At 24.5% G+C, this 26,638-nt stretch overlaps 1 protein-coding gene across 5 annotated transcripts in view; it reads right to left on the bottom strand.

The window, feature by feature from the left end:
• LOC122499278 (protein TANC2) overlaps positions 1-26,638 on the bottom strand; it is a 56,839-nt gene that overhangs the window by 23,927 nt on the left and 6,274 nt on the right. For 3 of the 5 annotated variants that reach the window (XM_043607542.1, XM_043607540.1, XM_043607544.1), the window contains exon 2: positions 25,550-25,689. In XM_043607542.1, the coding sequence (XP_043463477.1) occupies positions 25,550-25,643 (94 nt within the window). In that variant the 5' untranslated portion in view covers positions 25,644-25,689. Of the gene's footprint in view, positions 1-4,920; positions 5,466-25,549; positions 25,690-26,424; positions 26,571-26,638 lie in introns of those variants that run through there. The other 2 variants (XM_043607541.1, XM_043607543.1) reach the window with 2 other exon arrangements.

Raw genomic sequence — 26,638 nt, 5'->3', positions numbered from 1 at the left:
ATTTTCAATGTAAATTCTTTGTATCTACATTCAGTATAAACTTTTAATTTTTTGCATATTATTCAGCATAGTATTCAGTGGAGTATTAAATATAATTCCATAGATATTTACCCAGTGTAAAATTACACATTATTGGAAAAAATATGTCATCTAATCCCAAACAGTAAAAAATAAAAATATCTGCTGACGTGATTAATTATATTTTTGAATAATTATCCGATATATTAATGACAGTAATAATAAACATGTTATTTATGTTTACTTGTATGCTCAATTATCTAAAAATATAACTGTTTTAATGTGCAGTTATCTGAAAGAAAACTTGTATATGCTACGAACGTGAAAAAAATAATTATCTAATATCTTAATAATAAATATAATAATTATAATTCTACCATATTTGTTATTTCGAAATAATAATTTTTTCTTAAACCGCACACATTATAGCGACATTATTTACGCATGTAAATAATTGTACAACGTACATTAATATCGAGTACCAACATATTTTTCGGCAGTATTAAAAACGAGATTAACTTTTCCTTTTTTTAAAAATTGGAACTTGGAATCTGAATTTCAATTGCGAGATATTGTTTTAATTATACACGAAAGATGAAATTAGCAGTGCGCAGTAATTAATATGAGAGAATTTTAAATGAAGGAGGCCAAAAGATAATTGAAAGGCAATTATAAACAACACAGGTGTTCATGTAACCTAATAAAGTTCAACTTTCTAATGAAATTAAGAATACTTAAAGTTTATAAATGGTATAAATTAATTGATTTTCGGTATATCGTTGTCATTAATTTACGCGAAATGTTTAAGTAACTGATAAACATAAAAAAAAATATTAATAATAAATAAAAAAATAAAAATTGGTTGTTTCCAATTAATGTAGTTGTAATGATTGTCATTAAATCACACTCGGTTTCAAAAAAAAAGGTTACAACTTATTTTAGATATTAAAAAGCAACAAACAGTAAATGCGGCTAATTTAGTGAAACATTAAAAAAAATTCTGTCATTCAGGAAGTGCTACTCATTAAGTCGCATATTAATTATAATAGAGGATGGAAGCTAAGCTTTGTATTCCTTCCCCCATTCAACAGGTGACCTAAATTGTAATTTAATTACGAATTCATTCAACAATTTTTCTTTTCCTCCGAATGATTAATTATTAATAAACACATAAATTTATATAATTAAGAAAATATAAAAACCGAGAAACTATAAAAACAGAAAAACTTTAAAAACTATAAAAACAGAAAGGAAAACCAAAGAAAAAAAATTTCTTCCAATTAAGAAAAAAAAGGTTTCGGAATATAAGACGATGAGAAAAATATTCTCCGCCGCATGATTCAATAAAACTTCTTTTTTAATTGTCTCTAAATAGAAATATAGAAATTCCTGAAGAAAAGCGTGATTTCCCATTAAATTAGGATTATTTGATTTTTATAGCACAAAATGTAAATGGAATGTTTGAAATATAACTGTATGTTTAAAATATAATATATATGAAAAATTCTTACGGTTATTGCAATTGTGCGGCTGTAAAGAGTGCATATTACTGACCTGCTTAATCTCCGTAATATGTAGCATTTGCAAAACTGTTATAACTGTAACCTCTGGCAGATTAGCATAAATTTACCTAGTTTTTTTGAAAAAAAAAAAAAATACTTTTGTTATTTTTTTGTTATTATATTTACACTACATAATATATATTGTTCCGCGTAAAAGCACCTTATTACAAAATTCAATATTCTCGAAACGTGACTCGTTTTTCTCTCCATAGACAAAATAATACATACTATGTTATATATGCTAGATTTATTTGCCACTTTCTCTGATATATGAGAATAAACATTTCAATTTTGAATTATTTATTCATCACAAACTTTGAATTCTTCTATAAATTTTACCACGAAGGAGGGGAGAAACGGAAAAAAAACTATAAACCATTGGATATAAAACTACTAAACTGGTACTAAATTATTTATTTGCATCATAAGGAAAAGTTCTATAGAATTTTAATTTGTCGACTCAATTTTTTTTTATAATTTCTAAATTAAATTACATTTAAAAACAGAATATTCATTTTTAAATAAATAGTTTTTCTAAGGAAATCAAATTGAGACAAAAAAACGAATCAAAACGTTACTTCGCAACATTTTTTATTCGTTTTTTGTCTCAATTTGATTTCCTTAGAGGAACAAAAAGTTTTGAACGTTCAAATGAACGAAATATTTTTTTGTTAAAAATATTTTCATAGTTTATTGATTACAATTAATGTTAAAAACTTAAATTTTACATTTAAAAACTTTATAATTAATTTGTTTAATAGTGACACAAAATTTTGTATTAAAAATTTAATTTGAAGAAGAAATAAATAAATTTCGTTTATTTGAACGTTCAAAACTTTAAAATCATTTCCTTAGAAAAACTGTATAATATTTAAATACCTATTTATTTTTTCACAGGAATTAAACTTTAATCATTTTGTTTCAAAATAAAAAATTTTAATTTTATTACAATATAAACAAAATTAAAATTTTCAAATATTACAATTCCAAATTTTTTTTGAAATTCAATTATTTTACGAATAATTTCCACACAAAAATTAAACTTTAATCAATTTATTTCAAAATAAAAATTTTAATTTTATTACAATTATACAAAAATTTAAATTTTCAAAGATTTCAATTCGAAAAATCTTTTGAAATTTAATTATTTCTAAAAATTCACGCTACTATGCTTTAAAAATTCAATTATTTAAAATTTGAACTAAAATTCAATTTTAAATCAATTTTTATTAAAAAGTTCTACAAGAATTCAATTATTTATAAATGCAAAATTAAATAATTTATTGAATAATTGAATATTTCTTAAAATTCAATTCTTATAACGAACTTTATCAACATTTTTTTAAAAATAATTGAATTCTTTAAAAGAATTAAAAAAATTTTCAAACATAATTGTATTTTTCGAAGAATCTACATAAAATAATTGAAATTAAATTAAATTAATTTATTGAAATCTTGTAAAAATTTTATTATTCATGAAAATAATAGATAATAATAGTGAAAAAATAAACAAATACATTTGTATTGAATTAAATTAAATGCAAATTCAATTGTTTCGAAGAAAATTAAAAAAATAATTCAATTCCGACAAGAAATATTTATCAAATTGCATTTAAAATAATTGAATTTTTCCGAAGAATTTTTAACTTATAAAAGTAATTGAATTCTTGTAACGAATTTTATTAAAACATTTTTAAAGTAATTGAAATTTTTGTAACGAATTTTATTAAAACTTTTTTAAATAATTAATTCTTTTTTAGATTTTATAAAAATTGTGTTTTAAATAATTGAATTCATTAGAAAATTTTATTATTTTTGAAAATAATTGAATTCTTGTGACGAATTTTACAAAAATGTTTTAAAAATAATTGAATTTTTACAAAGGAATTTCATTAAATTCTATAATAAATAAAGTATATCAAAATATTTTTAAATAATTCAATTCTTTTGAAGAATTAAAAAATTTTTTTTTTAAATAAGTAATTACATTTTTTGAATTGAATTCATATAAAAATGTTATTATTTATAAAAGTAATTGAATTCTTGCAACGAATTTTATGAAAATTTTAAAAAATAACTGAATTCCTGAGAAGAATTTTTCTTATTTATAAAAATAATTGAATTTTTGCAAAGAATTTTATAAAAATATTTTTTTAAAGAATTGAATTTCGAAACATTTATGAAAATAATTGCATCGTTTGAAAGAATTTTAATAAATTTTTATGAATTGCTTTTACGAATTTTATTTTTGATAATCATTTTTTTATTGCAAATATCGAATTTAAAGTAGTGCAAATTCTTAAATTTCGAAAAAAAATTGTTTTTAGTGTCACAAATGTAAAAAAAAGAATCAAAAATCAAAATAGTAGCAAATCGTAAAAAAAGTAGTAAAAATAGTAGAGGTTTTATAGTAGATGAGGGCAAAAGCCTGCATTATGTAAAACTACAATAACCTTTATTAAAGCTGCTACCAACAATGACGACCATTAATTGAAGCTACACACAATCTTTACTACCGTCAATAATAATAAATCAATTTTTATTCCCCATCTTTTGTAGCTCCAATAGATTGTAACAAGCATCAATTATTATTGCAAGAATTATTGCATAACGGATTTTTCTAATCATCTTTCTTGTCACATTAATTGTCATATTAAAATTTAAACATCTAATTATAAATATTTTTATACTTCTAATACCTAGGACCAGAGGCTATTTAATCGAGAGAAAGAAAAATAATTACAATACCTAGAACCAAAGGCTACTTAACTAAAAGAAAAAAAGAAAGAAAGAATGAAAGAAAGAAAGAGAGATAATTATAAATATTGTTATATAATTACAATTATACCATATTGTTTTAATCTAAAAAAAAAATTGTCAGTTGAAACTCCGATTAGAAATTTAAATAAAAACTAATTTATGATGCATGTTGTGGTTTTGTCGGATATAATAATTTTCTTTTTTTTAAAAAGGAGGATTATATTTCGTCTGTAATTGGATCTCTTATCGGCTCTTATCTGATGCAGTCGTAATTTGTCGAACAAGTATAATTTATATTTTTTCTGATCCCTTCTCTACATAGCTACCAGGCAAATTAGTCTTTTATATGGATGTAATTTGCCACTACTGACTACAAACTCAAAACCTCGCATTCCTTTGCTTCCTGTGAGGATGCGAGAGTAACTTGGGATCCGGACCCCCGACCCTGACGATTATAATAAAGGCTTTTATTTTACGTCTCGCTGGACGCCAGGCTTTCGCGTCTGGCAATTTCTGCGATGGTGGTTTACACTGAATATATGGTGAGAAAAGTATTTTTTTGCGGCCGCAAAAGACTCACCGAGAAACGAGAGGCTGAGTCCTGGACGAGGCGACCTGTACCGATCATCCGGAGGCGCCATGGCGTTTATAAATTTTGAAAATCCACTTTAAAATAAAATTATATCCCTCTCAATCACTTTTGTATATCATTTAACATTCTTTATCACAATTCACAAAAAACTGAAATCTTTTTGATTTTTTAACCTTTGGAGAACAACACTTAAAGAGTAATTAGAATCCTCTTTTGCATCACGACAGGTGAGAATGATTGTACCGTATTTTGAATTTTTTAGTTTCACTAAAAATAAAATTTTCCTTTTCAATCAATTGATAATTCGATTCCGATTTTCGAATTAAATATAATACAAGTGGATCACATAACGAAAGCGGAGAAGTGCTTTAAGTAATAAGGCCGAGAAATGTGAGAGGGAACGACGTAAAATCGATGTGCATCGTGGTAGTGAACGAGTCGCACTGATTCAGGGCCCCAAGAATCGGAGTCGAGGAGAAGAGTTGGGACGGAGGCTCTCAAACGTTACCCGATTGGTTCGCAGACCAACTGACTGACCGTCTCGAGTTCTCATGGGACGTGCTGAAACGTCGAGTCTCAGTCGTGTAGTCACGCAGGTTTCTTCCTTCGAGTCTAAAGAATGAGTACATGACTGTCGAGAAGAATCCTCAACATTCAAAACCCTCCAAATAAGTCGAGGGGGTTCAGCTTCTTGATGGTTTTCACCAGGAATTTAAGGTCTTTTCTCCTCTTTTTTTTATTTCAGGATTAGATTTTAAAGAGAGGTCTTAAGCTTTATAAACTTTATAAATTACAAAGGAGAGAAACATCTTAAGGACCTGCTTCAATGCAATATACAAGATCGTAAATCTTATACATTGCTGTTCGCTGCAACATAAAGATTTTTAGCTAACAAAAACGGTTGTACGTATACTCTTAAGAAGATATTCGAACAAATATTATCGAAGCGACATTATCACCATTGATATACTGATAATAATTTTCGAATTATGAAATATTGTGCCATACTATCTGATCAAGTACTGCACTTCTATGATTCAAACATCTTCCATAGTTTGTAATAACAAAGCAAAATAATTCGTTTCTAACAATAATTCAAAAACTAAAACTAAAAACAATTTGTCAAAAAGGGACTTTAAGACTATACTCTTTCATTTGAAGAATTGTTTCCTTGAAAAAAAAACTTATGTTATAAGGAGAGCAATTTGGATTCAAACAGGAAACGACTCCACAGAAAGTATATTTTGCTGAAATTATGGAATTATTGTAATAAAAAATAGATGGCGCGTAAAAACGAAAAGAGGAAACATTAAAATTCTCACGACATGAAATAAAAGAAAGGAGTCTACTATATAAGAAGATAATTTTAGCTCAGTTCAACTCTTTTTTTGGCGTCTTCACTTGAAATACCGTAGCGGAATCAGACCCAATGTGTGCCAAGTAGACGAAACCCGATGGCTAAAAAAAATTAAGAATGGGATCTCTGCACAGCATTAGTGAAATTTGTCCGATGCTTTAGAATTAGATTTTACATTCAGACACCTTTGTCTCGACATTCACCCCGTACCGAATTCGAAACCATTAATTGAAAAATATCTTACGATCCCCCACGGAAACTTTCTGCAACCTTCAAAACACAATTTAATATCCTCAAGAAAATCTTTACTTCAAAAATTCATGAAACTAAAAATTTCGAATCAGTAGGAAATTCTATATTCTAAAGCGGGAGATGTTTTCAATTATAGGTATTGGTAAAGCGTGAAAGCGATTATCCAATAGCAAACGAAATGAATTGGAATATAAGTGAAATCAGAGGTGTCTGCAAAAATCTAACTAACTCGTGTCTATTAAACTCCAAAGGAAAAGATGTGAACTGTCTTTAAAATTATAAAAGAGGCTCCCACGCACGTGGTGCGGTAAGGTCAACAATCTGATGATTTACTTCTTTTCTATCTTATTGCAAATACAGGTTTTCACATTTTACTTTTTATACGCAAGAGCACGCAAGAGTGAGTAGAATATGTATTAAATGTGCTACCAGAGTAACTTCATGGGTATCTCTTTACGTATAAATATTAACTATATACACACATATACGTGAATTACAGAGTTGCATTCGAAAGATTGCATAAATAAATTATCTACTTTATTCAATGTGTAGAATCATTTCTCTGATATTCTTTTATAAGAATCACAATCGCGCAATATTGCTTGCGAAAAAGCTCCAACACGATCATTATAAACAAGTGTATTAGTCGACAAAGATCGATAAATAAATAGTTCTTATAGATTGATAAATATATGTTCGTCCATATAGATCGGTAAACGATCGATGGTAAACGATCGTAATGATCGTTTGATCATTCGATGAATAAACGAGTGTTCTAGGTCAATAATTAAATTGATCGATAAATAAATAATCATTCATATTATGGACACTTGAGAAATGTGGAATTAAGCAGGTGTATGCTTCAATAATTATTGAAGCCTGCGAGAGTGTGGAGTATTCTGAGTCGAGGACATTACTCGATTCACTTGGCGGAGCCTTTCCTGTTTTCCCTTTCCATTCTTGTTTCGAGCCCAGGCCCTCAGGTTACCGGATCTTGTCTCAACCAACAGGTTAAAGTAGCTTCACCACGTCTGTTTTACCTGCTCCGCTTGTCAGCTCAACGCTCTTCCACCTGGCAAAATTTAACACCTATTTTCTCTTCGCTGATTAAAAGAAATCAAATTAGCTTCAGTTTTAGCACTTCAACTTGGGGGAAAAATTTTTTTTTTTGCCCCAATTTCTAAATTAGTAGCATGAATATACAGATGCAGATTTCTTTGTTTTAGAAAGTAATAAAAATAGTATAAAACGAATAGATTTCGAACACGAACCAACAGTTCAGGAACAGGAATTTGTTCTATATTACCAATCCGATAGTAAACGAAACAATTCCTTTTTCTCTAAAAAGAACAGAAACAACAGGGCCCGGAATAAAATGTAGGTTCACACCTAAATAGCACAACTGCTATCAAAAATATGATAACGCAACACATCATTAATTAGCCAAATGGTGCTAAGTACAATAATCCATCACTGTTTTTGAGATACGAAAACAATTGAATGCCAAGCTTGATAGTGCTTTAACGCTTATAAGAATTCGCTGTTCCTTGATTAAAGCAGGAGAGTGTATTTCAATGTATAACATTTGCAAACGCGATTTGTACATTTGTGTTGTATGCGTCTCAAGTTCCCGACATAAACGCGCGCATAAGACATGATATACCTGTGCGACTAAGCTTATAAGCGCAAACTTCTCTCTTATCGAGTCGTGACAAGTCAAACGTCCAAAAAAGAAATGGTGCTGGAGGGAACGTGACTTCTTAATATGACACGTATGCCTGTGCACTTATATATGTTCCGAGAGAGTAGAGAGAGAATATCCTTCCCGAACAAGAAAAAATTAAATACGTGCCGTGAAATTGCAAAATTGCAATCTAATGTTTACTTGTACTGCAACTAAATATCGAATTTGCATCCTCTTTCAATCTTTAGAAAATATCTCAATTTGTTCGAAACGCGTCTCGTTATTTAGAATGGTATAAAAGGTCCCTGATGAAGTACCAACTTCAGGTGAAAAATGGGATTAAAATGGCACTAATTGTACTGCTCTGAAACTTTGTGTTTGGACTGAATCTTCGCCAAGATGGTTTCTTTACGCGAAACGAAAAAAATAGAGATTCTTTTTAATTTCGCAGAAAGAAACTTTGTTGACAGTATCGAGACGCTACTTCAGAAAATTAGGCTCCAAATTGTAATCAAACTACGGAATAGGGAAGCATTTTTAAAACAGAAAATTTTTAGAGTGGCATAGAAACGATGGTTTTTAGTGCAGCATAATATCGATGTTCGCAACACCACATCCGTTTTTCATTAACACGAATAAAAGCTACGATGAAGCAACAGATTCTTCCTACATCAAAGCCGCAATGGGCACTCAATAATTGTATTATCAAATATTCTCGAAGATTATCAAGTTTTTTCTCGTAGGCATTAAATTTGTAGGCAGACGAACAGGTAGGCAGGCAGGAAACTAACCGAAGCTCTTCCACCTGTTCTTGTACCCACATAACTATACCATGTTTTTCAAAAGGAAACTGACAATGAGAATATGTTTCCAAATGCACAAGTCTCATACATATGCGTCACTTTTTAAGGCACTAAAACTACTCGAGCGAATGCTAAAAGCTTTTTATTATTCCCGCTTTTACGACCTATGAGAGTTGTGCGATGTTTAACGGAACATACCGATTTTATTAAATTACATTATATTTTCCTCCATTATATTTACCATAAACAAATTATTTCTTATTTTACATTATTATCCTATTATCCAAAGGTATACTAATCTATAATAACATCATCATATTTTTCAATATAAAACTAAATTGTAAAATTAAAGCCCTACACATACATACTTATTACGTGAAAATAACACGATAATAAATTTTTCATTTTTGTCTATATACTTTACGCAATTATGAAATTCATTGAAATGTAAATTTCCCTCAATTTCTAAAATCATTAAACTTTTCTCTTTCCAATTAAGAGGGAATATTGAAATAAAAGTTATTAATTTTTCTTTTCTATATTATCCAATTAACATATTAGAGAAATCGAAATATATTTAAACGAGGAGGAGAAATAATTTAATTCTTTTTTTTTCAATTTGAAATTTTATGATTCGATACAGAAGATGAAGAATCTAAATGACATTAAATCAGGGATTTTCGTTGCAAGAAAAAAATTAATTATATAAGTATCGAAAAGTGTGCATTAATTGACTAATAAGTACTTTTGTAAAAAGGGTATTTCATTTTATAATTAACACACTCTGCGACTATAATCGTCATGACCTTCTTTACAGATAATGATAGATTTCAAAATTCGAATATTAGCCGTAATTGCTATAATGGGATTAAGATTTGTTCAAATCAAAATTATAGACTAAGTATTCATTTCCTTAATTCGATATTTACATTCTCGACACTTTTTACCTTTTTTTACTTTTAGGTCCCTGAATTTCGATCGAATACTGTTCCTCGGGGTTTTTAGGGACTAAACTACCACTAATTTTCTTATTTTTAATTCATAAAATAATGATTAGATCACTTTTTACAAATTATTTCGTTTCGCGAAAAAGATTGTTTTCGACCCTAACATCATAGGGTCGAGACAACAAGATGACTTTCGTGTAATAATTTAATTTTCAATTTCCCCATAATTACAAATTCTGCATTACTGTTTATAAAAAAACTATTTGTAAAAAAATAAAAAATAAATTGAAAATTAAATTGAAAAAGAAAAGATGATAGAAAACATCATTTTCATCATACACGCAGTAATTGAATGAAGCATTTTTTTCCCCCACATTCCCGCGGGAATAAATTATCTTCTATGAATATATAAATTTGATAAAATCATTAGTCTTCCTATATATTATATCAGTGGAGAATCTCTTCACTCTAATAAATTATTATCTTGGCAAAAGATATAATATAAAACTGGTTGGAAATTGAAACTACAAATTTGACGACATTCCAAATTAATTATCATATATACGGAAATTATCAATTAAAAAATCGTCAGTATTCAAAATTGAGCATTAAATTAATAAGTGCATAATTAATTTGAACTTCACGAGAGAGAGAAGTCTGCATGTTTCAATGCACCGAAATGTTCGTTATTTTTCATACGAAAAGATAACTCGAGAGTAATTTAAAAGAAAAAAGAAACTTTCTTTATTTCATAGCAATAAATTTTCCTTGGGAATGAAGGAAACAAAATTCCATACTTTAAGAGAATTGAGAAATAAAGACAATAAAAATAGTAATCTTGGAACTGTTTTTAGGATAATTTCGGTAAATACCGAATAAAAGGAGAAACGATAAACAAATGGAACTGGAATGTTAGTGATGGATTATGGAATGTTAGTGCATTTATTAAGCTTTCTACAAATTTCATGAAGCAAAAAAAAAAAAAAAAAAAAAAAAAAAACCACTTGTTCCACTTTTACTCTCTCCGGGTACTTATTTAAATGAAGAAATATTTCTTATTTGTGGCTTGAAAATATTTGGGTTTTTTTCACTATTAAATTGCGAAGATATACGAAATCGACTTTATTTGCGGGAGAGGGCAAAGGAAGAAGCAGATGAGGGATCAGAAGGAGTGATGTACCTTCTGCTCATCCTCTCACCGGACGTGAGAGACAAAATACAAAAGAGTAACTTTTACATGTTACATATTCACTCACGCACATGTAAATGTACATAAAAATGTCTGCATGCGACTAAATGCGGAGTGAGAGGCTAAAATGTGTGTATGATGGAAAAAAAGTGGGCACCAAGAGAGGATGTAAGTCATTCATTTTACACATGCTGCAAGATGCTATGTTGCTCTTGAATATATATATACATAAAAAATACTCATCGTATTTGCGAACACGTTTTAAAGCAGGACCAAATCATATATTATTAAAAAATTAACAACATTTTTTTTGCTATGAATAAACGATTTTAGAAAATTGTTAATTATTTTATATTTTTATTTATAATTACGTTTTTTCAAGCAGTTTCAAGCTCTTCATCGAAGAAAGAGTAAACTGACTTTTTCCTGATTTCAACAATTATTTTCACCATTTCAATACAATTATTATTTTCTAGAAATTTCAACTAAAATTCTTCTCTAAATCAATTATTTTTAATAATTTTTAAAAAAGTTCTTTGAAAATTTTCAAATCTATTTGTTTACAATTCAAATTTACGAAATTTCATCGATTATTCGGAAATTCTTTAATCTTAGAAGATACGACCTTCAAATAATTTCCAAAAATCCAATTAAACTTTTTCAAAATTCAATTATTTCTAAAAATTCACGCAATAATGCTTTTAATATTCAATTATTATCTAACATTTTTACTGAAATTAATTTTTAAATCAATTTTTTACTAGAAAATTCTACAAAAATTCAATTATTTAAATATAAAAATTAATAATTTATTGAAGAATTGAATTCCTTTTGACCAATTTTGATACAGTTTTGAAGAATAATTACATTTTTCAAAGAATTCGATTAAAATAGTACCTATAAAAAATAATTAAAACTTTGCGATGAGTTTTATTATTGATAAAAATAATTGAATTACTGTAAAAAATATTATTATTTAAGAAAATAATTGAATCCCTGTAAAAAATTTCATTTTTTATAAAAATAATTGAATCCCGGTAAAAATTTCTATTATTTATGAAAATAATTGAAGAAATTTATGAAAAATTTGGAAATTTTGCCAAGAATTTTAATAAAATTTTTTTTAAATAATTGAATTCCTTTAAAAAATTTCATTTTTTATGAAAATAATTGAATCCCGGTAAAAATTTTTATTATTTATGAAAATAATTGAATTATTGCGAAGAAATTTATGAAAAATTTGGAAATTTTGCCAAGAATTTCAATAAAAATTTTTGAAAATAATTGAATTTCGAAGAATTTTATTAAAATTTTTGAAAATAATTGAATTTTGAAGAATTTTATTAAAATTTTTGAAAATAATTGAATCCCGGTAAAAATCTTTATTATTTATGAAAATAATTGAATTATTACGAAGAAATTTATGAAAAATTTGGAAATTTTGCCAAGAATTTTTATAAAAATTTTTGAAAATAATTGAATCCCTGTAAAAAATTTCATTTTTTATGAAAATAATTGAATGCCGGTTACAATTTTTATTATTTATGAAAACAATTGAATTATTGTGAAGAAAGTTATAAAAAATTTGGAAATTTTGCCAAGAATTTCAATAAAAACTTTTGAAAATAATTGAATTTCGAAGAATTTTATTAAAATTTTTGAAAATAATTGAATTTTGAAGAATTTTGTTAAAATTTTTGAAAATAATTGAATTTTGAAGGATTTCATTAAAATTTTTGAAAATAATTGAATTTCGAAGAATTTTATTAAAATTTTTGAAAATAATTGAATTTTGAAGAATTGTTTTATTATATTATATTTTATTATTTAGGAAAAGAATTAAATTTTTTCATTAGTACCTATTTAATTAAATTTTTATCTTATAAAAAATTTTATTGAAATTTTTCATAATAATAAAATTTTTTGCAAAAATTTTATTAAAATTTATTAAAATAATTAAATTTCTGTGCGAAGAATTTTATTAATTATTGAAAATTCAATTTGCTTAAATAGGTTTATTAAAATTTTGAAAATAATTGAATTTTGAAGAAGAATTTTATTATTTATAAAAATAATTGAAATTTGGACGCTAATTTTTTGAAATTATTGAACATAATTGAATTTCTACGAAGAATTTTTATTACTTTTAAAAATAATTGAATTATTTATAACTTATCCCAAAATTCAATTTTTTTAGTCTTTTTAACTAAAATTCTTCTATAATTTAATTATTTTTAATAATAAATTAAATAGAAAAAAATGTAACTAATTTCAGAATTTGAATTATTAAAATTTTTCAAAAATCTTAACTTTTTACGATTCTTTAAAAAATTTAAAGAAATTTAATTTCTTTAATTAAAGTTTAGAAATTTTAATTTGAAATTTAAAAATTTCTAATTAAATTTCTTTTTAATTTCTAATTTATTAAATTCGTTAAAAATTAAAATTATTGTCAGAAAGAGAAAAATTTGAAAGTTTTGTATTAGAATTCGTGGTAATTTCCTATAATTTATGAAGCAAACAAAAAAGACACAAAAATTAAGAATTTTCTTTCGAGTTTTAAAAAATTTAATTCTTTCCAGTACTTTTAATAAAAATCCTTGACTTTTCCCTGATTGAATTATAAATTATAATGAATAAAAAAAAATATTCCCAGTTCGAAAGCGTACATGAGGATTAATTTGTCTGCAGTGTAAAGTCAAAGTGATACGATAAAATAGGGAGTAAAATTTAATTGTAGGACGCATAATGCGTGGATTTTTAAACGTCACAGCGAATATGCGGGTGGGCGGATCGGGAATCTATACAGGGCCACGTTTCAAAGACATTTGCCCACGCCAAACATCGGCAATTAAACGAATCCGGACATATTTTTTACTTTTTGTCGTATTATGAAAGGAATGATCGCGTCTCCGAGACAACCGATTCAATATAAAAAGAACGCAGTTCTTTCTCACAAAATTTACCAATACTAGAGCACTTTTTCGAGAATTAATATTTTAAATTAAACACAAAAATTATTTCATTTTTAATAAAAAAAATAAATTTTTTTTTCTTTTTTTCGTTTTCTAATTCGTTTTCATAAATTGAATATTATTATTTGTAACACAGATCAAGTTTTTTCTGTGACAAGCAGATGGTTTCTTTTTGCAAACTGCATAAAGCCGATGGCAAAAGATATTTATGGCATAAGATTTCATATAATAAGAGGTTTCTCTTTTATAAAATAAAATAAAATAAAAGTATGAAAAAACTCTCTTCTGTCAAATTGTAACATTTCATTCACAGAATTAATATTTCTTTATTATTCTTTTTTTTCCTTCTATATAGCATATAAAATCGCGCTCTGAGAAAATTTTAAATGTAAAAAGAAATAAAATCATGTGATAAAAATTTCCCGCATGTTTGTCATTCAAATTTGTGTCTTCACTTTTTTTTTTGTCAAAAGAATTTGACCTTCATCTAGAAAAGCATCTAAATTATTTTCCTTAGCATAATAGTACTTATGTGTGTGTATAGAAAAAGGATCTTCGAAAAAAGTATCCTATTACGTAAACCGATGCTTTTGTCCTATTTTCAAACAGAAGTCAAAAAAATTACCCCAAGTGTAACTTGAGGCGGACAAGTGCAATCGAAATTCAATAGGTGTTATAATAAACAATGCATAATAACAACAAATAATTATAATAAAAAAAATAATAATAATAAAATAGTAATAATAATAAAAGCAAACAAAAACAATAAATTAATTACTAAATTTAAATAATTTAATTACTAATTGTAATTTTTTAAATAAATATTTTTATTCATTGTCCGAATGTTTTCGTTTTATTTGCCGTATTTTTTAAAAGATTTCGGACGTTAAAGATTATTTAACAAAAATATGAATTTTTGAATAATTTTAAAAACTTGAAAGAAATTGTTCATAAAATTCAATTATTTTCAAAATTTTTAATTAAAATTATTAAAGAAACTCAATTATTAAAAAAAAAAATTCAAAGAATAAATTATTCAAAAAGAATTTTATTAGAATTTTCAAAAATTTTAACAATATTCTTCACGAGAATTCAATTATTTTCATTCATATAAATATAATAAAATTCTTAGCGAGAATTCAATTATTTTCCTAAAATAATAAAATTCTTCAAAGGAATTCTATTATTAACAAATTTTTTGATCAAATTCTTTGAAAATATTTAAAAAGAAAAATTATTAAAATAATTAAGAAACAAAAAATTATAAATAAATAAAATAAATGAATTATTTTTACTGAAATTAAACTAAATTGAATGATTATTAATGAGAACTGAATATTAATCATAAAAAGGAAGTTGCAAAATTGTGCGGCGCTACTGGAAAATAAATTAATTCTCGAAGAATGTGACAGTAGGAAATAATTTGCATTAGTTTTAAAGTCTATAGTGTTTTAAGGACAATTGAATGCGTGGGCAATTTTAAGCATTAAATCGTCTCGCCAATTGTAACTCAGGAGACGATTATACTTTGCCCACGATTGCATTTCCTGCAGACAGAATCTATTTAATTCGAATAACTTCAGATTGCACTCAAACTCATTTTTTTTCCATTGACACTCTCTTTTACCACATTAAAAAAAAGCGGAAAAATAAAAAAAATAAAATAAAATAAAAAAATTAAGTAACAATAATAAAAGAGAAATAAAGAAAATTTAATAAAAGTAAAAAAAATAGTAATAATAAAATTAAATAAAATAATAATACATTTAAATGAAAATAATAAAATGAAAATTTCTTAGTTTTCTTTCACAGTCGCAAAAAGTTGATTAAATAAAAAAAGTCTAAATACAGGTGAGACTTTTAAAAGACGAAAATAGAAACAGGAATAATTGACAAAAATTGAAATTGCATGATTATCATTATTTTTTTTTTTTTTGCAGAAAAATTACAAAACGAATTGTCTCGACCGTGAGAATTTCTTGGTTCAGACTGAGATTAATTGTAGGGATGCTGGAATAGTTTTTTACCGCCACGTCATCCAATCTTAAAAGGTATAGTTTAATTCTGGCAGACAGTCGGGAATCTAAGAGCACGCAGTATTTTTTCTAAACCAATCAAAATGCTCCAAACTCATTTCTCGAAAATCGAAATTAAAAAAGGGATTCTTCAGAAAAAGAAATCATCTATTTAATGAATAAAAAGAATTCCATTGTCATTTTTTGTCTAATAATAATATTTCTATTATTTGTTGATATTTTTATTTTATTCCTTTCTCTCTTGTTTATTTCTTTTCTCCTCTTTATTTTTTTCTCCTTTTTACTTTTTTTCACCTCTTTATTTTTTCTCCTTTTTATTTTTTTTCACCTCTTTATTTTTTCTTCTTTTTATTTTTTTCTCCTCTTCATTTTTTTTTTTAATTTCAATTAAAGAAATCGAAATTTAAACTTTTCTCTTTATTTTCAAATTTCAATTAATTTTTTCTTTCTTTTAATTTCAATGAAATAAATTTAAATCTAAACTTTTCTCTTTATTTTCAATTAATTTCTTCTTTTCTCATTTTTGTTTCCTTTAAATTTCAATTAAATAAATTTAAATTTCTCTTTATTTTCAATTAGAACATATTTTATTTTTTATGTTTGCTTTTTGTGAAAATAAATTTTTTTTCGTTATTTAGTAATTAATTGTTAAATAATTTATGTTTGGATTTGAATTAGTATAGGGAAATTTTGATTGACAATCGAATTCCATTTTATTGTTTATTTTTGGAACACATTGTTATGCAATTGGAAAAAAAGGAAACAAATCCTTGACAATAAAGCGAATTTGATATTAATTTTCAAACCACGTAACTCTTTGTCCTTGGAGTGCGAGAAATTTTAGAATTCCTCACACTTACGTGATGTCATCCCCATATACATTTCCAGGTACTTTAATTTTAATTTCGAGATAAAAATGGGGACGACATGAGAATTTTGTTAAAGCCAGAGGCCTGGTAAGTTAAAATCAAGTCGCTAAAGAATTGTAAATTTACCTCAAAAAAATTCGGTACTATAATTAATTGTAAGTACTCCGAAAATTTATATATCTATAAAATTATTCTAAAATTTAACTTTTTTAAAATTAAATTTAAATTTAAAATTTCGATTTAATAAAATTTAATAAAATTTAATTAAATTTAATCAAATTTAATAAAACTTAACAAATTGGCAATTTAATAATTTTTAAAATTACTTTCAACTTGAAAGGTCCGCATTCGGATTTCAAGTTTTAAATTCCTAATAGGTCAATCAAGTGTAGGTAGTTACGAGATCGAAGTGTATCGATTTATTGAATGGTCTCGAAGAAATGAATGAAACCAGACGCGGCGAGTGTGTCATTTAAATTTCAACGCGTGTAAGAAATAATTTGCTTTCTATTTATTTTTGTCCACGACAAAATTTTAAAAAGAAAAAAAAATTTATATTAAATTTTATTATTACAAATGAAAAATTATATTTATTTGGACTTCTGACTCGTGAAAAAATTGTTAAGCAGAAATTTAATTTTAATTCAATAAAATTTTATACACAATTTCTCTAAAAGGATATCAAAGGCAAAAAACGTAAAATTGTTTGCAACAATTTTACGTTTTTTGTCTTTGATATCCTTTTAGAGAAATTGTGTATAAAATAAAAAAATTGTATACAGTAAAAAAGCCATAATTTGAATAAAAATTCTGGAGAAAAAAAATTTTCTAGAATTTTAATCTTCGCCAGAATTTTCAAGCTTGAAATTAACATTTAAAACGAAAAAAAAAATTTTCTAACTGCAAAAAGAGACTAGGAGTGAAAAAACCTCCTGGCAATTAAAGACAATATTACGAAAGGAAAAGAGACTTGTGAATATAATATAAGCAAAAGTAAAAAGTGGCAATATATTTTACAAGGAGACACTTCTCTCTCGGGATGTTTTTACTCCTTCATTCAGTGCGTAATCGACTTTTATACGACAACGACAACGCCGACGCAAAACTAGCCATTCATGTTACAAAGTATAAAGGAATATTGTATACATAAATTCAAAAAAAAGTAAAAAACTCTTCTGTTTAGTTCATTTACAAATATAGACGATGGTGCAACGTAATAATTTCCGCTTTATTCAAACCAGTGGACATGCAACTGTCAATAGAATTAAAATTTATGACATTCTTTTCATCTCTTTTCTTTTTAATTCTTTTCACTTATTTTTATCGAAACTGTTCACATACATAATATTTTCCTGAAAATTTAATTTTCTCCTTCTGTATTTTATAGGAAAGGTGTTATAAATTATTCTTTTGACAAACGAGAAGAGACACGCAGATAATTTTTTTTACTTCTGTTGTCGCATAAAGTTAACGAACTTATAATAGTATAATAAATATCAATAAATTCATAATTATTTATCTTCAGTCGAAATCTTCTTTCATAATAATATTTATTTATTACTTATAGTAAATTTTTATTTTATTTATTTATTTATTATAAATCAGGCTTTGTACTCGATAATTAATTTTTAAAAATTAACAAAAAGTTACTTTAAGACTAAAAAAAGTAGTAAAAAAGTAGCCATCGAAAAATTAAATTTAATGATTTTTTTTCATAATTTCTATAAATTAAATTACATTCGAAAATAGAATAATTTTTGTTACATAAAAATATTTAAATACCTATTTATTTTCCCACAGAAATTAAAAATTTATTTTAAATGATTTCAATGTAAATTTAAAAATTTGAATTTTAAATATTAAATTTTTGAAGTTTAAATATATTTCTAAATTAAATTTTATATATATTTCTAAAAGTTACAACTGTAATTCTTTTAAAATTCAATAATTTTTTATTGTTGAAATTTTTAAATAAAATTATTTTAAACTTTAATCATTTTGTTTCAGAATTATAAAAAAATTTTTAACTGAAATTCAATATTAAATCAATTATTATTAGAAAAATTCTACGAGAATTCAATTATTTAAGTACAAAAATAAATAATTTATTGAAAAATTGAATATTTCTTAAAACTGAATTCGAATTCAAATATTTGTCTAGAAGTTTTTAAATAATCTAATTTTTTTTAATGAATTTGTATAATTTTTTAAGAATAATGACATTTTTCGAGGAATTCAATTAAAATTATGTATCAAAAGTAATTGAAATTCTGCGATGAGTTTTATTTTTATTCTTGTGATAAATTTTATTAAAATTTTTTGAAAATAATTAAATTGTTACGAAGAATTTCATTCAATTCGAATAAATAGAATATATTAAATTTTTTAAAATAATTGAATTCATTTGAAGAATTTTAATAAAATTTTTAAGAATAATTTAATTTTTTTGTGAAATTCATGTAAAATTGTAGATATTAAAAATAATCAAAATTCTGTAAAAAAAATTGTATTATTTATAAAAATTGAATTGTTGCAAGAATTTTATAAAAAAAAATTAAATATTTGGTTTTTTCGAAAAAATATAAGCCAATTGTTTTTTAAATAATTGAATTCTTCTAGGAAATTTGATCCCAATAGTAAATATTAAAAATCATTGAATTGAGGAAATTTTTTGAAAATAATTGAAATTTTGACAAGAATTTTATTAAAATTTTTGAAAATAATTTAATTTAGGAAAACAATTTTGTTCTTTATAAAAATAATTGAAATATTGACAAAAATTTAGAAAATTATTTTAAATAATTGAATTTTTACAAAGAATTTTTTTTTTTTTTGCTTTTGAAAATAATTGAGTTTTTGTAATGAATATTGTTATTTATGAAAATAATTGAATTTTGCAAAGAATTTTAGAAATATTTTTAAAAATAATTGAATTTCGGAGAAGAATTTTGTTCTTTATAAAAATAATTGAAATGTGGACTCGAATTTTATAAAAAAATTTTGGAAATAGTTGAATTTCGGCGAAGAAATTTACTATTTTTGAAAATAATTGAATTACTTCCAAAGAATTTTATTATTTACGAAAATATTTAAATTTTGCAAATAATTTAATTAAAATTCCTGAAAATAATTGAAATTTCGCGATGAGAGTTTAATTACAGTTATGAAAATAATTGGAATTTGCAAAGAATTCTATTGAAATAAAATATTAAAACAAAAAATATTTCATTCAAGTAAATATTTATTTGACAATTTCCTATAGTAATCGCTTATTTGAATCAAATAAAAAAATTTTCACTGCAATTATTAATGAGACCATTTCTTAATTACCATACGAACGATAAAATATGAAATCAATTTCTAATAATAATAACAACAATAAAAAGGAAAAGTGAGATTTGCAATAAGAGATAATATACACTATGTGGCAAAGTCAAAAATATAATCTTTGGTTGATTTTAATGAATATAAATAGTTAATCAAAGTAATCTATGACTCTAGGAAAATAAAATATATTGTGTGAAATAGGAATTTTGGTTTTTTTTCCAGTGCGGCAATACACACCTTCACATGTAATTTTATACGTATAGTTGCTTGAAAATCAACGGGATCAACGTGTGAAATCACGCGGGTATGTTTCGCGTGGACACGTGGGCGGACTAGGGTTTCCGCTTTTACAAGACGCATAGAGATTTTCGTCCAAGATTATGTGAAAAATTAAATTTATATTTTCAAATTTATATTTTTTTCCCCAACTAGAGAGAGAGAGAGAGAGAGAGAGATAAATTCAATGATTTTACAATAAACGAATGCTGCTAAAACTTCTAATTTTACACTCGAAAATAATAACAAACCGGAAATTGGTTCACTTGCAGATTAAATTACTCGTTTTACTATATTAATACTAAATCATTCATTTTATTATTAATAAATCTTTAAATTTATTATTAATAAATCATTTAGTTTATTATTAATTGATAAATGGCAAAAGTTACTTAATTTCAAACTGAAATTATTTTTCAAATATATATTCAATTAACTCTCTAAATTTTAATTTGGTAGTAAAAATTTTTACTGAATTAGTAACTGCGACTTTTTGCTTTTGAGTCAATTTTAGTCAATTTTATTAATAAATCACAGTTTTTCTACTAATTTTTTAGTAAAATTTTCTAATTCAAAAGCGAAACGTCAGTCACTAAATCGAATAAATATTTTTTCTAATTTCAGTTTAGAGATTGTATTTCTTTACTTTAACTAAAATTTTCGAAAAATTCTGTATAAAACCAGAAATTAAATTATTTCTGAAAGTTACAACTGTTTTTCATCTATAGATTTTTTTCCAAGTTGAGTACATAATTAATATAATTAAGAAAGTTATACCAGAATTTAATTATTTTCGCAGAAAAAAATAAGGAAAACATTTTTTCAATGAAGAATTCAAAAATCAAATATTGAAATTAGAAGAGCAGAAGTAATTAGAAATTGGCATTTCCAGACTGGAATTTCGGGGGAGATTTTAGATAATTGGAGAAAAAATAGAAAAAAGAAAAGAGAGTATGCGATATCAGATATGATAAAATACAGAAAAGCGTAACGAGATGCCCCCTTTCGCCGCTCAATTACAGCATATCTCATAAAAAGACGGAAACCAGGTTTTCTAGTTATCTATTCAACCGATTGGCTGAAAATAATAAAATCCGATTTCTACATTTCGAAAATGAAGTCGCGAATGCGGATTAGAAATCACACTTGTTAATATTAGAGAAAATATGAATATTGCTCTCTGCGAGAATAAAAATTCTGAAACAGGGAAAAAAAAATACGATTATTAAAAGAAAAGACAGCAAACGGACTACGATTATAATTATAGTAACTGAAGAAAATAAGAAAATAGTAAATAAAAAATAGAAATAGGAATTTTTAAGTGTAAACCAAATGCACTTCCTGGCCGAGAGGCTGAATTTACAATAAATATGTAAATAAAGAACAAAATGGTAAATAAAAAATAAATAAAAAACAAAAAAGTAAATAAAAAATAAATAAAAGACAAACAATTAAATAAAAAATAAATAAAGAACAAAAAAGTAAATAAAAGACAAAAAAGTAAATAAAAAATAGATAAAGAACAAAAAAGTAAATAAAAAATAAATAAAGAACAAAAAAGTAAATAAAAAAATAATTATAGTAGAGAAATAACAAAATGTACAAAAGCTGATGAAGTTGCAACAAAAATATATAATTCGAAATGGAAGATGTTATTGATTCGTATAATAAATATAAAAAGTGAAAAGCTCATATGGAAAATTAATCAAATGTTCAGTCGGCGCCAGTTCTGATAAAACTAATCAACTACCTCTCGATATAAAATGTCGAGGTTTCCCGAGTTTATCAATTTATATACGTCTGAAGAAAATTACTGTGTCTATATAGTTAAAAAAATTTACTTTTTTCCTAATTTTTACACATTTGTAAATATTCACCTACGAAAAAATGTGCCAATAAAATTACGCTTTTCCCCTAACGTTATTTTCAAATCTCAAGCAATAAATTTTGTTTCGAATTATTTCGACAAAAATTATAATATTAATGTATTAATAATATTAATAATAATAATAATAAAAATAATAATAATAATAATAATAATAATAATATTAATAAATTAATAATAATAAATTAATAATAATGTATTATTTTTAAATTATACAAAATTTGACATCCAGAAAATTTTGAACGTTCAAATGAACGAAATTAATTTATTTCCTCTCCAAATTTAAATCTTGTTAAAATAATATTGCGTCGAGTATTAAAATTAATTTCTTTCAAAATATTAAATTTCAATTTTTAATTCTTTTTGCAATCAATCATTTTTGAATAGTAATGGAATAGTTTTTTTGAATCAGTTTTGAATAGTAATTTTTGATAGTAATGGAAAATATTATTAACATAATTATATTGATTTTATAGTAATGGAAAAAATTTCGTTCAAGTAAACGTTCAGAACTTTTGAAAAAAATGTTGAACGTTCCAACGTTCAACATTTTTTTCAAAAATTCTGAACGTTTACTTAAACGAAATTTTTTTTCCAGTGTAATTTCTCTCTCAAAAAAATTCTTCATTTAATTACATTTCTCTCCAGTGAATATTTAATAACATTACATTAAATATTCAAATTTATGTATAGCATAACGCCTTTTGAATCGATCTTAAAATGCAATAGGAATTTTGAGAGTTGTGACTTAGGCTTTGATAAAATTGATAAAACGACTTATTTTTTTTTCTTGTATTGTACTTTTACAGAGCTACTAATAGAAAAAAATAATTATCATATATGAATCAGAAATGCGTATATACAGTCGATAAGCCGAGAATATTATATCGGATATTGTCACTGAATTAAGAAGAATTGCGAATATTGGCATTTGAGAAGTCTTATACATATTGCGAGATAAGGATAAATATAATCTATAATTCACGGTCAGCAAAATCAACAATTATGTTAATAATATTTTCCATTAAGTTTGATAAAATATTTTCTCCGCGTATTTATTTAATATTCTCTTTCAAATATAGCGAAACTATTTTTTCTAAAGTTCTAAAGTTCTTTTTTCTAAAAAAATGTTTATAATACAGAGGTCAATTTTTTCTGATGAAGATGAAATACGTAAAAACAATTTTTTTTACCGAAAAAAAAGAATAATTTATATTTAGAATATCGTTTCTCGAACTAGATAAATTCGTGATAAGAAAATGTGTTATGTGAGAAAAGAATACAATATCAATATTATAATCGAAAGATGTTTCGTCTATAATTATTCCGTTTTTACTAAAAATATTTGTTTAAATTCGTTTTTCGAGTAATTTACAAGTTCGTCTTTAAATAATTAAAAAAATATTTGCTTTTCGTTTAAACCACGCCCGGAAAAAAATATTTTTGATTCAGAGCCAACTGGACTTTTTATTTGCTTCAAATATAAACTTTATTTGGTTTAAATAGAATTTTTTTGGTTCAAATAAACTTTATTTGGTTTAAATAAAATTTTTTTGGTTCAAATAAACTTTATTTGGTTTAAATAGAATTTTTTTGGTTCAAATAAACTTTATTTGGTTTAAATAAAATTTTATTCGGTTCAAAAAACTTTATTTGGTTTAAATAAAATTTTATTCGGTTTAAATAAATTCTTTTTGTTTCAAATAAAAGTTTCATTTACTTTGAATAATATTTTTATTTGAAACAAATAATTAAAAAAAAATTTAATTTTAATTTTATATAATTTAATGAATTAGTGAATAATTTAGTAAAAAAGTACAAAATTTAGTGCAAATGTGTATAATTTAGCGAATTATAAACAATGTAGGGAGAAAAGCGATAAAATTTAAATAAAAAAAGGCGGATATCCGGATCAAGTTTCCCATATCGATTTGCGTGGATTATGATAAAATATTTGACCCACTTAAGAGACTTGTGTAATTTTTGCTTAGATAAAGTACCCGCACGAGTCATCATTGCCAAAAACGGAATCTTACACTTTCAATACTTTATCACTTGTACGCCTTCGTGTAACCTACATATAAGTACATATGGTTACTGTACGAAATCAATTCGGAAGTTGAGTATACAACTTTTCAGGAGTCAATTTTTTTACGAACACACGTCACACATAAAATAAATATATTACATTATGCAATTATTTATTATAATTATTATTATCGATTATTTTATTTTTAATACTATTATTCTATAATAATATTAATTAATTAAATATTATTATTCTATAACAATATAATTAATTAAATATTATTATTTTATAATAATAGTAATTAAATAATTGTATAATAATATCAATGGAATATAATTATTACATGATACGTACTATCCCAAATTCTTATTTGGCGGTTTAGTAACTTTTTTAAACTCCCAATAAAACGCTACTGCTCAATTATGAAATTCTGATTGACAATTGTACTTCCAAGAAATTCAGATTAATTTAATTGCACTCGTAATATGATAAAACATGCAAACTACTATGATTATAAAATATTTTCAAAGAATTCATATACGAGGGAGATCAATTATTCATTTGAATGAAATTTTTGCTTTTAAAATAAGAAATACTTCTTCGTCTATCAACTTTTCTCGTTTACATTGTTTCTTTCGCTAAATTGTTTTCAATTTGTATTTTAATTTAAAAAAAGAAATTAAATTGAATTTATTTAAATTAAATTAATTATAATTAAATTAATTGCAAGAACATTAAATTAATTATAATTTAATTTAATTTTTTTAATAAAAAATCTAATTAATCGAATTGAAATTAATTTTAATTAAATTAAATTTATTCTTTAAATTCAATAACTAATTTTTATTTAATATTTTTTAAGAAAAAATATGTTAAATTTACATTTTCAAAAATTATTTTCCCTTGTGACGATTTTTGATGCGAGGGAAAAAATAATTTTCAAATACGTAGGGAAATATGGAATTTATTTTTGAAATGAAACACTCACCGTTGATGTAAATTTCTGCATTAACTAGTGTGTCCTCGTCTGTGTCCGGACTGAGAGACACCGGTGTGTATACAAGGGAATCCCTAGATTTCATCTTGACACTCTGGATTTAGAAGCGCATTTAAAACATCACGTCTCGCCTGAAATTCAAGACCAAACATCAATTAAATTTATTTACAAAAAAGAAAAGAATTCAAAGTGAATTTTCTCTATTACGAAAATAAAGAAAAATCCATTTTCTTTATTGCGAAAATAAAGAAAAAATCATTTTACTTTGCAAATATATAAATGTAAATTTTTCTTTCAAGAAAACTTTCACAAGTATAAAAATAGACATATAGTAATTTTTCGCAATTGCTTATAAATCATATTTCTATTTTTCAAGTATTAAAATATTTTCTAAAATATATTTTCCATTTATACTTTTGTTTTGAATTATAGTCGTATTTTTTTATTTTAATTATTATTATAATTACTATTACAATTATTATACTTGAATAATTATTCAAGTAATTACTGATAAGCATTTATATAATGGTCGAAATGTTTAAACAGTTATTTTTTACTCTATTTTGCAATCTAGAGATGATAAAAACATCTAGAAATATTTTCTTCCCTACCGATAATCGGACTTTTATCATATATTGAATTCCAAAGTATTAAAAAAAGAAAAAAAATAACTTTAATTTAAATAAATATTTATTTTTTTATACTATATAGACAAATTTATCCAAGTAATTATAAAATAATAAATTTCTAAGCTAAATAAAAAATAACATAATATTTAATAATATAATAATAATTTTAATAGTAATGATAATAATATTTAATTTAATAAAAATGTTTTCTTTGCAAATAAAGTAGAAAATATATACTCGTAATAAAACGTCTCCTTCATCGTTTCTTTAGATCTGCGAATATCTGTCAGAATTTAATCGAGCTGTCATCTAGACTAACAGAAGGGAAGCTACGCTTTTTGTTCATAGCTTTTTCTAAATAATCGCTCCCATCGCAAACTCCTCTCTTTCAAATTATGAAAGGGTTAAATTTCTTATTTAGTTTTCCAACAAAAATATTTTCACTTCATTA

This window comes from Leptopilina heterotoma, unplaced genomic scaffold, assembly GCF_015476425.1.
Source record: "Leptopilina heterotoma isolate Lh14 unplaced genomic scaffold, ASM1547642v1 Lhet_166, whole genome shotgun sequence".
NCBI classification, from domain to species: domain Eukaryota; kingdom Metazoa; phylum Arthropoda; class Insecta; order Hymenoptera; family Figitidae; genus Leptopilina; species Leptopilina heterotoma.
The sequence above is the reverse complement of the archived record's forward strand: the minus strand, read 5'-3'. Positions and strand labels throughout refer to the sequence as shown.